Genomic DNA, 13,355 nt, shown 5'->3' with positions numbered 1-13,355 from the left:
TGATCATATTTGAGTTGTGGCTCCCGGGCTCCAGAGTACAGGCTCAGTAGTTGTAGCACACGGGCTTGGTTGCTCCACGGCATGTGGAATCTTCTGAATCAAGGATCGAACCTGTGTCTCCTGCATCGACAGGTGGACTCTTTACCACTGAGCCACCAGGGAAGCCCGACAGTTAAACTTGTGATAAAGAGTTGAAGCTGGGAAAGATCTGGAAAGTAGGAGACTATCTGAAGAGGGCATGCCTACCTGGAATTTAGCAGTAAGAGGCCAGGAGCAGAGCTAACCAGCATGAAATCTTGTCTCTCCCTAGGAGAAACTGAAAATACACTTTTTAACAGTAAGTTTTTACTTAGGATAAGCCATAAATTTTGTGTTTTTATTATTTTTTTTTATCTCTCAGTTTAAATCAACATCAAATAAGAATGTGTCTGTAGTAGGATGGATGGTGATGATGGCTGATGACCCAGAACATCCAGATCTCTTCTTGCTGACTGACTCTGAGAAAGGTGAATCATTGAAATAAGTAGTGGTTACTATACAACTTTAGATAAGCCAAATTTTAGTTTAACTGGAATACTCAACTGGGGGCATTGCTTATATTGTTTCACCTCTTGGGAAATATTTCTGTCATGTGATGTATATTAATTATGCCAATATTTTTAGATATCAGTATCTATTAATTGCTTCTTTAATAAGCTTATTTTCTTTGCTACATGGGCATAAGCTTGAAGAGCTAATAATCAAGAAAGGAAGTGGGAATTTGAGAATCTATAAACCACTGTTACTTTAAAATCTCAGATTTGCAATATGCAATACCCCTTCATTTATATCTTGAAATAAATTGTTATTGTTAAGTCCTGAATGTGGCAAAAGTTTTCCTTTAAGTGGTTTGTGTTCCATTATTTTTAATTAAATTAATTGGTTATTTGACCCAAACCACTTTCCAGATAAGTACAATTTTAATTATAATGCTTTGCTTATAATATGTAGAGACATTTATGAGTAACATTATTGGCTGTTAACCACGGGAGTTTTTAGAATGGATGAGAGAGGTTGGAGGGTGGGCCGTGTAGAATCAGGTCATGTGTCTCCTTATCCTGCTTGTGTGTGTTGTGGGGACCTCAGTGGTCATCAGAACAGATCCTCACATGATTGTAGCTCTTGGTTGATAACATCTGCCAGCCGTTGATGAGCACAACAGAGGAATCCAGAAAGGAAATCGTTTCGCATCTGCCCAGAACCTTCTACTTCAGCAGCTCACTACTAAAATGATATTATATTACCATTTATTGACTGTAAAGTTATATTCTTGGCTTCCGTTTCTTTAGAATGTATATCAACAGATATTCTGCTTTTAAGATATTGTGGTATTAACAGTAAAAATTTAAGAAAACATACAGAAAAAATAATAGCAAGATGTCACATTTTGAGGTGAAATAAACTGATTTACAGAGTAAGGAGTTTCTACTCAACATTCTGAATTCAGCCTCCACCCTGCCGATCCCAAAGACATTCATTATTTATAAAAGTACATTTTAAAAGGAGATAATTTTCATAGGATTTAGTTAACAAATTCTTTGTTTTCCTTTGATTCCTTGTGTGTATTAGTCACTCAGTCATGTCTGACTCTCTGCAACCCCATAGACTATAGCCTGCCAGGCTCCTCTGTCCGTGGAATTCTCCAGCAAGAATAGTGGAGTGGGTAGCCATTTCCTTCTCCAGGGCAATCATTGATTCTTTAGTGTACTTGATAGAACTACTTCTGAGTACAAGGTGTTTATGAAATCTATACTGACAGCTTTTTTCAGGAAGAAGGGTAGATGAATGGCCGCTATGGCCAGCTTGTCAGATATGCCTGCTATTTAGGTTGATCTGACGTTTGATCTGGGTTCAACAAGCAAAAAATGTTATTTGAATAATTAAACATATGGTGAAGAGAACTTTTGCTTCTGAAAATGAGTAAGTCTTTGATTGTTAAAATCTCAAAGAAGAGCTGTATAAAGCCTACATATAGATCAGATAAGGCTCTTGAATCATTGGATGCAGTTATTAAGGAAAGAGTAGAAGTCAGTAAGAACTGGGAAACAAGAAGACCTCAGGTCCGTGAGAAGGAGAACTAAGCTCAACTTAGGGCAGCCTATACTACATGAATCCCTTCTTTTCTCAGTTTATTACCTTAATACCTATAAATGTATAAAAATACTCTTATTGTGTGTCAGTTTTTAGTTAGTCAACATAAGGTCTAAATGGTCTTTCCTAGTAACTCAGATGGTAAAGAATCTGCCTACCAATGCAGAAGACCCAGGTTTGATCCCTGGATCAGGAAGATCGCCTGGAGAAAGGGAATAGCAACCCACTCCAGTGTTCTTGCCTGGAAAATTCCATGGACAGAGGCGCCTGGCGGGCTACAGTCCCTGGGGTCACAGAGTAGGATGAGACTGAATGACCAACACTTTCACTTTCAAGATCTAAATACATACATCACAAATAAAACAAATGAATTTCTAAGAGAGAAAAAGGTGCTTTCTCAGATTTTTCACATAACCCCTTACTAGACCTAGGAACTTCTCTAATAATTTCGACAAATGTAAGTAAAAACTAAAAGCATAGGTTATATTGATGTTAGCTGATTAATCCTTAATCCCATTAAATAGCTTATGTTTAAATGTTAAACATTTTAGAACATTTTGGCCTGTAAAAATTTAGTCTTAGCATCTACTAGTATATAGATCATCTAAATAGTGCTGAGAACTGATATTCTGTACTCATCCATGCATACAAATTTAGAGAAGCCAAACAATTGTTTTATTTAGGTGTACTTTAAAGATCATGTAAGAAAACAAAATACTTCTCTTCCAATTCATGAATAGCAAAGCAGTGACTTTCTGAATAAATTACAGCTTGTGAATGTAGCATATGGAACTCTGTATTAGAAAATCAGGTGAGAGAAAGAGAAACTGAGACTGAAACTGAAATAAACTGAAACTGAGAACTCTCATCAATTTTTGTTGTTTTCCCCTTGTTTTTAATAATTTTAGGAAATTCGTACAAGTTTCAAGCAGGCAGTAGGATGAATGCAATGCTGTGGTTTAAGCATTTGAGTGCAGCCTGCCAAAGCAACAAACAACAGGTAAGCATTTCTCTTCATCCTCAGAAGAGTCCATAAACTGGGAATGTGTTTAAAAGAGCTGGAAAGAGAAGTACATGGACTACTTTTTGGAATGAAGTAGGAAAACTGCATTGTTTATGTTCTTTTTTTATTGACCACAGTCAGCAAGACATGAGGTCCACGTTTTAATGAGGGAGATGGGCAGTAAACAAGTGAACAAATAACAGCATTTCAAAAAGTAAAAACTCTGAAGGGAGCAAAATAGAATTAGGTGATACGGAGTGTTGGGAGTAGAGTCAACTTTAAATAAATTAAGAGCGAACAGCAGAAGTCTCCCTAAGGAGATGACAGTGACGTGAATGACAGGAAGGAGGGGCCGTGTGAAGATAAGGGGGAACAGAGTTCTGGTGAAAGGAAGGGAAGTGCAAAGACCCTGAAGGTGAAACAAGCTTTAAGGTGTTCAAAATAGGGAGATGTAGCCTGTGTCAGAAGAATAAGAATGAGAGGCAAGAAAACGTAGCTTCAGAGGTTAAAAATTTGATGGTACCTTGCCAAAAATTATTCTGATGCATCTCTATTTGTTCTGTTGACAATTTTCTGTGGGTTCCTATGCTTGCAGTGAAACCCAAAACGATTTGGACTTTTTCCTTGCTTTTATTTTACTGAAACAAAGATGGTCTAACTCAAAGAGGCCTATGATGGTCTAACTCGGCTGCAGAGAGGAATGAATTCATAGTGGTGTTTTCCCCAAATCCTGCTTCTGATTTAAAGTGGAACCATGAATTGGTAGGGCAGACATAAATATAACTGGAGTTACAAAAGTTTCTGCACTCTTTTTGGCCAGTTTTTAGTTGAATATATTTGAAAAGTTTATTGCCTGTAGGTACTGAAATACAGAAGTATATGGTAAATATTATCAGTAGCTGATTTTGAATTATATAATACATTGTAGAAGTTTATAAAGCTTATAAATGTGTTTTTTACCATGTGCTGTCAGGACCTAAGTTATAACCGCTTTTTTGGTATAGGAAGAAACTAAGGTTCAAAAATGCTAATAAATGACCTCGACAGGGTCAAACAAATAAAAAAAGTCAAACAAACAAAATTAAAAAATGGTGGACCTAAGACACAAAGTCTGTCTTCATTCTGTAGATGTATTCTTCTTAAATATTGTTGGAATGGGCTTTGTTCTCTTATAATTTTTATTTTAAAAATAATAAAGCAAAAATTACAGCCTTGCCCTTGTCAAATTAGTGTCTGGGATAGAATGAAGGAAACAGACCTTCTTTTGCCTAAACCAGGTTTTTCAGGATTCAGTTGCATGCATACATTTTCTTTAAATGTGGCCTTAAAGTATTGTATCATTTTTTTATCTCAGATTTTAAGATTAATCAAGAGAGTGTACGCATACCAGCATAGGATTCAGTTTCTTTTACAACATAGTGGATCTTCCTGCTGAAAAAGTTAACCACATGTGTATAAATGGTTTTGTTTTTTCAGTTTGTTTGTTTCTATACTTAGAAGAATGAGAGAAGTAGCAAATTTATAAATTGAAGCCATGAAATTTGAAAACTTTTAGTAGAAGACTGTAACTCAAATACAACATCATAAACCATAGTCAGGCAACTTAGCAGGAAATGAAAATTTTACCTTATTTAAATATGGATTTCTTATAACTAGCCCCAAGAATTTATACTTTTAAGTACTCATCCATTCATACTATGTTTTTTTTTTTATACTATGTTTTATTTATAATTCACTTATGATTACATTGTCAAATAATTTTTTCATTCAGAAGCTGACATGTGTAAGAGATTAATCTTTTTTTAGTGTCCTAGGTTCTCAGGAAAAGGTTGTTAAAGAACTGTTAAGCTCTTTTTAAATTCCCTGGTGGGCCAGTGGTTAAGACCCCCATGATCCCAGTGCAGGGGACCTGGGTTCGAACCCTAGGCAGGGAACCAGATCCCATATGCCTCAGCTAAGAGTCTGCATGCCACAACTAAAAAAAGAGAGAACTGTTAAACTCTTTTAAAGGACACAGCAATGACTACTGATACATGAATATCTCTAGCAGCACAACTTTGGAAAACTGGTAGTAAAAGTTAAGAGCATTTTTTTAACATGTCAGAACCCTCTTTAGTTCTTAACTAGACGACCCATCAACTAATTTTTAAAAACAAAATATATTTATTTTTCTAAGAATTATTGTTGAATTTTAGACTTAAAAGAAATGGAATTAAATTCGATCCAGTCTGTTAGCAGCCAACTGTTATATAACCTATAGATTTTTTTTTCAGAGTCACAAAGTGTCAGATTAGAATTTATCTAGCGATGAGTTTTATTCTTTTATACTCATTTCATGATGATTTCACAAAGAAATTCTTAGTAATGTTATAAAATTATGCTGATTTTAAAATTTGCATGTAGGAATTCATTGTAATACATATAATGAGAAAATAAATGATGACAGGTGTGTCTGGAATCTCACACCTACTAGGACCATACTTACTCTTTCCTCATTCATTCATTTATTCACTCAGCGAACATCTACTGAGCTCCCCTGTGTTAGACAAGAAAGGTACTGTCTCTGCCCATTTTGCCATCCAGATTTCAATTTACTGGAAAGGGTATTAACTTATCTCAGTGGTTTTTCTCTCAAAAATGTTCTAGTATATTTTATCCATTATTCATAAACAATTACAGTACCTTCTATCAAATTCCTATGGGCTTACTTAAAATGACAAGGGAAGATAAACAGTACGTTGAAGAACACCTTTCAAATACTATCAGTTTGTAATGCTTATATTTTTTAGGTTCCTACAAACTTGATGACTTTTGAGTAAAAACGTGATAAAGAACAAGGTGAACTGTTACCCTAAGTGAAAGCGAGGACCTGATGAGAGTGCCAGCTACAAACCAATCCTGTGCCAGGCAGAGCCCAGAGGCTCCGTCGCAGCCTCTGGAGTCCTGAACCAAAAAAGCACTAATTTCAGGGAACGAAGTGAGATACTCCCAGAGAACACATCAGAGCTGTAAAACAAACTGCCATGGACCGTGCTTCTTATCTCTGAACTGACCTGTGGAAACCACTGCCTTAATAGAATGAAAGGAAAACCACCATGAAACACCAAATAGTGCGTGTGAATCTCCTGGCGGTGCTGTGCTTGGAATAGATCGTAGCTAATTTGCATTTCTTTTAACTTTGTACTAATTTTGGAGGGGGGAATCGCCTTTTTTTAGATACACTTTAAAAAGAAAAACATATTTCTTATGGGTGACATCAGGAGCTGGTTTTGAACTGAAGTGTGAAGATGTTTCAGCTTAGTAGGGTTCTACCAGCCACCTCGCCAAAAGGTTTGCTTAAGCCTTCGTGAGTCAGCAGCCTCAACGTACTTTCTCACAGCAAGAGTGTAGGAATTAGAAATGTTAATAATGTGAGTTGTTGGGGTTTGTTTGGGACTGGGGTGGGGGGGTTGTTTTGTTTTGGATAGGGGAGTTTTTGTTTTTTTTTTAAACACTAAACTTCTGAAATTTAGTACTGTATGGGGTACATTATTTCCTGCTGGAGGTATAAAGGCTGAGTGTTCACATGCCAGACACTTTTTTCAAGTGGGCTTCAGAAAACATGGTTGTTTTTAACTGGGTTTAAAGTTTGGCCTTGTATATGAATTCATTGTTGGACCACAGATCTGCTTAGTAGAGAACTGTAATCCCAACCTAAACTTTTCTAAGAAGATTTTACAATAACTACAGTTTTCAAGTTTAAGTGGATTAGCCCTTCTGTCACTCACAGGTGATTTTTATCATCAAGGGTGATGTATCAATATTTTATTAGGATATTTTCTTTTACAGTGTTTAATGTGCACAACGCCAGTTTTTTTTTATTATTTTCATTATTTTTGTTCAATATGAGATTCAGGATCACATTTGTTTAAAAGAGAATCTACATGTGTTTGTATGCATGTATGTATTTTATTATAAGGGATACAGAATAATTTTCAAAGGGAAAAAGGTGAAAGATTGAGAGGCTGGAAATTCTGAGTATCAAAACTTTCCTTCCTACTTAACTTTCCTTTATCACAAACATTTTTCTCAAAATTTACTATAGGTCCTTACCGTGAAACCATATTTTGTTAATAGTTGATCAAGAGAGTTTTGTGAGAGCTCTTTTATGCAATAATGCATTTAACTTCCAAAATAAATGTTGAGTTTTAAAAAAGGAGGAAAAAAAAGTTTGGAGGTGAAATGCCTTAGAGTTTTAACCAAAAAGAAAAAAAAGAAGGGGCACCTGAACAAAGGCTGTGTGTTGGATGTTTTAAACTCATGAGGCAATGTGAATTTCGCCTGTGGCCCAAAGTAAGAAGTGCTTTTTGACTGATAACTTCTAATAGATTTCTATTACTTTGGGCCTCACATAAAAATTTTCAGATTGTATTCTAGGGGAATTTTATTCCTTTTCCTTTTTAATCATAAGTATTTCATCCTTGAATCCATGAAACTTACATAGAAAATATTGCTTGTTAGAATAATTAAAAGTATATCCATTTGGAAAGTGGAAGAGCTTTCTCAGATTGCTAAATTTGTAAATTTTGTTTTCTGTTTGAAAAGGATATTAAGAGTTCAAATATTTTTCTCACATAGTACAGTTAGAAATACCATTATTTCTGGTTTTGTGGAAAATGACATGAGCTGGAGAGGGCAAGAATGTGGCTGAGACCTTCCAGCATAGCCCATGCTGAGCGCGGAGAAGACCCCCTCTGCATAACCAGCATAGCAGTATTACTCTCTGAGACCTTGCACATCTGACTTTTGTTTTAATTTTCTTAACTTGTTTATTTCTCTTCAGAAATAAGTGTTTTTAACAGTGTATGTGCTTTTTTAAACACACTGTGGATGAGAACCCTGTGGATTTTTTATTACCTTGTCTGTTTGTCATAAATAAGCTAAAGTAGATTAAGTGGTAGGCTAACCGTATTGCTGAAGATGGGCAGCTGGAAGTCAGAGCCTGACAGCACAGTTTTTCCAAAGAGAGCTCAACTGGAAGACATGTTTGATATTTGATATTTTCAGCGCTAAACACAAGGCTGCTTGTGCAGAGTGAGAACAGGGTTCAGATTTGGTGACTAGACCACACATAGATTTGTGGCCTCTGACTGACTGAAACTCTGAACTGTGCAGCGGGGGTCACTGTTGTTTTCTTGTCTTCAGATTTGTCCATTCAAAAGCTTGCTTATTGCTTTTTAAGGCTATTTTAGCATTTGGAGCAAAGAGAAGACCAGTGGGAGAAGTGAATTAAAATAGTGTGGGTGAATTTTTGACCTTATAATTCACCAAATGAGACCTAATAATAATTCAGGCAAAAATAAATACTACAATATTAAATATTTAGGCATTGTGTTAGTGAGAAGATGAAATTTTTCTCCTCTTACTAGGCCTACCCTTAATAAATTTCTAAACTAGCGCCTCACAAGCTTGAAATTTCCACCAATATTAAGCCCATTTTTTTTCTCTCTGAGTCAAGAAAAACTCATTGGAAATTCCATTATAATTTAAATTTAAGCTAGTTTTTGATAAGCATAATGATTGGTATATTATCCAGCCTGGTGCAGCAGTATAATACCAACCAAAATACAATTTGAGGCACATCTCATTTAACAGTTTGTTTGAACATGGAAGCTTATTTTTCATGCAAAAGTAACCTCTAACAGTTTTTAAAATGCAACTATAAAAATAACTGTATGATGACCTTGAAGAGCTCTGATTTTGGTCTCATGCCCCCCTCTGTGTGTGAGTTCTGCTTATTTTTTTCAGAGACATTACTTTTACCATAACCTCCAAACTGTAAAAATTAAAAGAACCAATCAAACACACCTTCCTATTACATTTTCTTCACTGTGTAAATATTATTTGTGTAAACATTATGAAAAGGGGTCCAAACAATTTGAGTCTGAGTATTTTTTTCCTCCCCAGGCATATGCTTCAGTGATAAATGTTTTCCTGTGCGGAAAATGCCATATGACTGTTGCGCTACCTTCTGTATGGACTGTTTTGGTATTGTATCTTTCTGTATGTCAAGAACTTAGGGTGTTTGTAGCTGTAGAGTTTCTGTAAGTGGCTTTATTCCTCTTCTAGAAGGTTTATAAAGGAGCCCAATGTGCACTGTTACAGAAGGGAAAAATGTTTACAGTCTCTAGTGTATACACCTTGTATGTTAGTTGAAACCAGGGCCCGCCAAGAGCAGCCTGGCCTATTGCTCTCTTAGGATTACTAGAATTCACTTGGCCAAATGATTTGAGCAGAAGTCTTTTTTTTTTTTTTTTAGGTTAAATCTATAGTTATAGATGACTTACTGCTAAAAACAAAACTACAGGACTTGGTATTAGTTTAAAAATCAGTAATAGTAGATTTAACCCATTAACTATCCACTCTTGATTTCCTTCCTGTTTTCTGAGACATGGTCCTTTTCAATGTTCTTTTAAACCACCATATTATCTTTTTTTTTTTTTGCAAACAAGAGGTACCAGTATTGCAGTATTGTTAACAGAGGATAATATCAGTTTTTTAAAAAATCATCTGCCTCAAAGACTTTTGAAATAATTGGATCCCTTTTTGAAAATGAATTTGCCTGTGTCCTGGTGGAACAGTAGTACTGCTGGTGCATGAATAGGTGATACAAAGCAAGTGGTGAGGTCTGTCTGACTTCTTCAGTGGTCTTTTAGGGTTTGCTTTTATTTTCTGTCTCTCTTCTTTTATATTATTTCTCTCAAACATAGTAAATTTATAATTTTACAGCCAGAGTAGTATTGTTTTCTTGTAACAAACATTGTTATTTAACACATTGATGATAATAATTTTCTGTGTGAAGTCAGCATCTTTTGGGTTTGCTTCCTTAAAAATGGCTTGTGTCTAAGGTGACTGGTTTTGTTTTTCCCCCTATTTAGAGGATTCTAACAAAAGAGATCTGTGTGAGCAAACTTTTAAGCTTTTTGAAAGCTATTTCATTACACTGGTTTCTCAAGTTGTAGTGCGGGGAAAATTTGGTCAGTGCCTTATCAATTTGAAGACCAACTTTAGGGCATCGAGTGTGACAATCATTTGTCCTCTTACTTCTCTTATTTCAGGAGTGTGTGCTATTCCTCTCTCCACCAGCTTACTCTTGCTCATAGAAAATCTAAGAAAATGCGTGCAGATCGCTCTAGGTTATTGTCGCATTCATCCTTGGCTTTGAGTCTTTTCAGACAAGCTCCTTCCCTGCTCCTCTCCTTCCAGGGTAGAAGATTAAAAACAAACCCTCCAAATCAGCCTTTAGATGAAACATGCCTAAGAGCAACTTTGAAGAACATCCATCCAGCTGAGTTTATTTTTATTTTGTGTTGTTGAAATTGTTTTGAGCATAGATTTAATTATAAGTCCTTTCAGAAAATCCTTAAAAGAATACAGTACAGCCAGAAAGATTTGTTTGGGTTCTATAAAAGCTACTAAAATCCTGAAATGAGAGTTCCTTTGCCCAGAAGTGAGATTTAGTTCAGTACATTCTTACAGTTAAACAGGACTCAGAACAACAAGCAGTCACTTCACCTACCGGTTATTGTTTACTTGAAGATACTATGTCCAGAAAGTGAAAACAACTACAAGGTATAAATTAAAGAGAAGTTAAGAGGCTAAGCTAGCTTTCTCAGTAAAAACAAAGTGTGGAAACATTTTGCTTCTCTGAGATTATTGCAAGATCTGGAGATACTGTTGTTCAACTGAGTCAGAATGCTGTCTTCACATTTTGTAAAGGGCTAGTATGTTCTCGACAAGTAAATTTAGTCTTTAAAGCCAAATGAAGGGATAACTGGTCCTTGAAGGTTATTAGTAGGATTTCAAGTTTGATTCTAGTTATTTGGACTGAAAAGTGGTGATGGGATTAAAGGAATACACAATTAGAATACTTTGGGATTGAGCTTTTTTTTTTTTAAATAGACAAGTGGAAAGTTTCATAATTAGCTATGCTTTAGATACCAGGTAACAAGTATCAATTTTCCCATGAAGATATCACCTATTAAAACTATTCACAGAAGCTAGTCCAATAATTATTGACTTACTAAATCTGACAGAGTAGCTGATAATAAGTCACCAGACTCAAGAGTTTCTATACCTTGATTATTGACAAATCCATTGTTTTACAGCTGACCGAAGTATGTACGTGTGGGGAGGGGGTGGGGAACTCATTCACAGTGTAATCTAAAAGAGACAAAGGCATCTGTGGGGATGAATATCCAATAATGATAATATACAGGAAAACACAAGCCATTTTTACTCTCCTTCATCCCGGTTAAATTGAGGTACTAAAGATGAAGTACTTGTTTGCACTATGACCTCCTGGAGTGACGTGCAGCTTGGTTCCTCTCTCACCTTTGATTTCTGTTTAATATGCAAATGTGAGTGTGAGATCTTAAGTGTGTTTGCATAAGCTAACTTAAAATGAATTTAAGTACAGTTTTCTGAAATATTTCTATTGGAATAAATTACTTAAAAATATAGATTGTGTGGGGATAATTTGTTTGCATAGTTACATTTTTATCATTAACTTTTAAAGAAATGCTTTAAGTTGATTTTTTTTTTTTTCCACTCTTTCTAGAATAGTTGACAAGAATTTTGTTGGTACAGGGAAGCTTCTGTCTGGGTAAACTTCAGCTGCTCTTCTCTATCCCAGAGCAAGGATGTGCAGCATGCTGACAGATGGGGCCTTGGTCAAGGGTATAATATTTCCAACATATCTCCCCATTCCAAGTGTGTGATATGAGCAGTCTCCATAAAGGCCCTCTTTGCTAATACTGTATTTCATAAATTCCAAACCATGACACTTTCACTTCTCACCATTTCTGAAAACAGAATCCGCCATCCAACCTAGGGAGCCTTAAATTGGAAGAAGTACTGAAATACATGTGTTGAGTCTCCTATAAGTTATCGACTGGGGTGTTTGCTCTGCCCTTTCTTAGAATTCCATGAGTTTGCTTCTAAGAAGCTTGGGAAACCTCCAAACGGGACTGAATGCCCAGTGTTTGGGCAAACTATAACCCAATTTTCAACTATTTTCTCACTTTTTCGATGGCCTTTGAAATTTTTCACTTACACTGTGCTAGCACCAAAAGAGAGTGACTGTTCTCTTACGGGTCAGCCTGTCCTTGCCTCACACAGCCCCTCGTTCTCCATGCACGCATGCTGAGTTCCTGGGTTCCCTCCTATGTTTCGTTAGTGGCTGGTCCCTGAGCCAGTACCACATTGTCTCCGTTCCTGGATAGCCGTGTGAGTCAGACATCAATGTCTGGTAAGGTAATTGCATTGTTCTTCAAATTTGCCTTAGCTCTTCGTGACTTTTTCATCCTCCCTATGAATTCTATAATCCATGTGTCAGGTTCAGTGAAAACACTTAATATTTTTATTGGACTTGATGTGAATTTGTAGATTAATTTGAGAATTAACAGTTTGAAAAGCTTACTCGTCTCATCTATGAATATGAACTGTCTCTATGTTTTATTTAGGGTTTTTAATGTCCCTCAATAAAGTTTCACAGTTTTCTCCCTACTAGTTTCATACATCTTTTATTAGTTTATTCCTAGGTAAACTAGTTTTTGTTTCTGCTATGAGTTATTTGTCTATAGGAATGCTATTTTTATGTTGACACTTAACATCTAGCAACCTTATTGAAATCCCTTATCTAATTCTAATAGTTTGTCCAGTATGATTCCATTGTCATCTTAGCTGCAAATAAGGTAATAGATTGTGAGAAAATATTTGGAGTTTATAAAACAAAGGATTCATATCAAGAATATACATGGATTGGATTTTCTTTGCAAATTAATAAGATGTATTCAATAGAGAAATGTGCTAAAGGGTATGAATAAACAGTTTATAGAAGGAGGCCTATGTGGCTAATCTATGAAAAGATGTTCAACCTCAGTTAGTAGAGAATTTCAAAGTAAATCATGGAAGAGCTGACTCATTAAACATATGAAACTGGTGAGGCAGTGCCAGAGAGCACCTGGGCAGCATTACAGAGATTGTGTACGTATACAGAGCATAAGAATTCAGAATTCCAGCACTGGACCGCTTACTAGCTGCGTGATCTTGAGAAAGTGACTTAACCGTCCTCAGGTTTCTCTGCTGTAAAATGATCACAGCAACAAGCCCCCTTCATAGAGTTGTGCAGCTCACCTTAGCTCATGTCTCTAAAGCCCCATGAGCAGAGCCAGCACTAGGA

The 13,355-nt window shown here is 36.0% G+C and overlaps 1 protein-coding gene across 2 annotated transcripts in view; it reads left to right on the top strand.

The window, feature by feature from the left end:
• RALGPS2 (Ral GEF with PH domain and SH3 binding motif 2) overlaps nt 1-11,632 on the top strand; it is a 154,812-nt gene extending 143,180 nt beyond the window's left edge. For both annotated transcript variants that reach the window (XM_043485810.1, XM_043485809.1), the window contains 3 exons: nt 401-506; nt 3,039-3,130; nt 5,923-11,632. In XM_043485810.1, coding sequence (XP_043341745.1) covers nt 401-506; nt 3,039-3,130; nt 5,923-5,952 — 228 coding nt within the window. In that variant the 3' untranslated portion in view covers nt 5,953-11,632. The remainder of the gene's footprint in view (nt 1-400; nt 507-3,038; nt 3,131-5,922) is intronic.
• Nucleotides 11,633-13,355: the final 1,723 nt, after the last annotated feature.

The sequence above is a fragment of the Cervus canadensis genome, chromosome 13 (assembly GCF_019320065.1).
Source record: "Cervus canadensis isolate Bull #8, Minnesota chromosome 13, ASM1932006v1, whole genome shotgun sequence".
NCBI lineage: Eukaryota > Metazoa > Chordata > Mammalia > Artiodactyla > Cervidae > Cervus > Cervus canadensis.
This window is presented reverse-complemented; position numbering and strand designations above follow the sequence as displayed.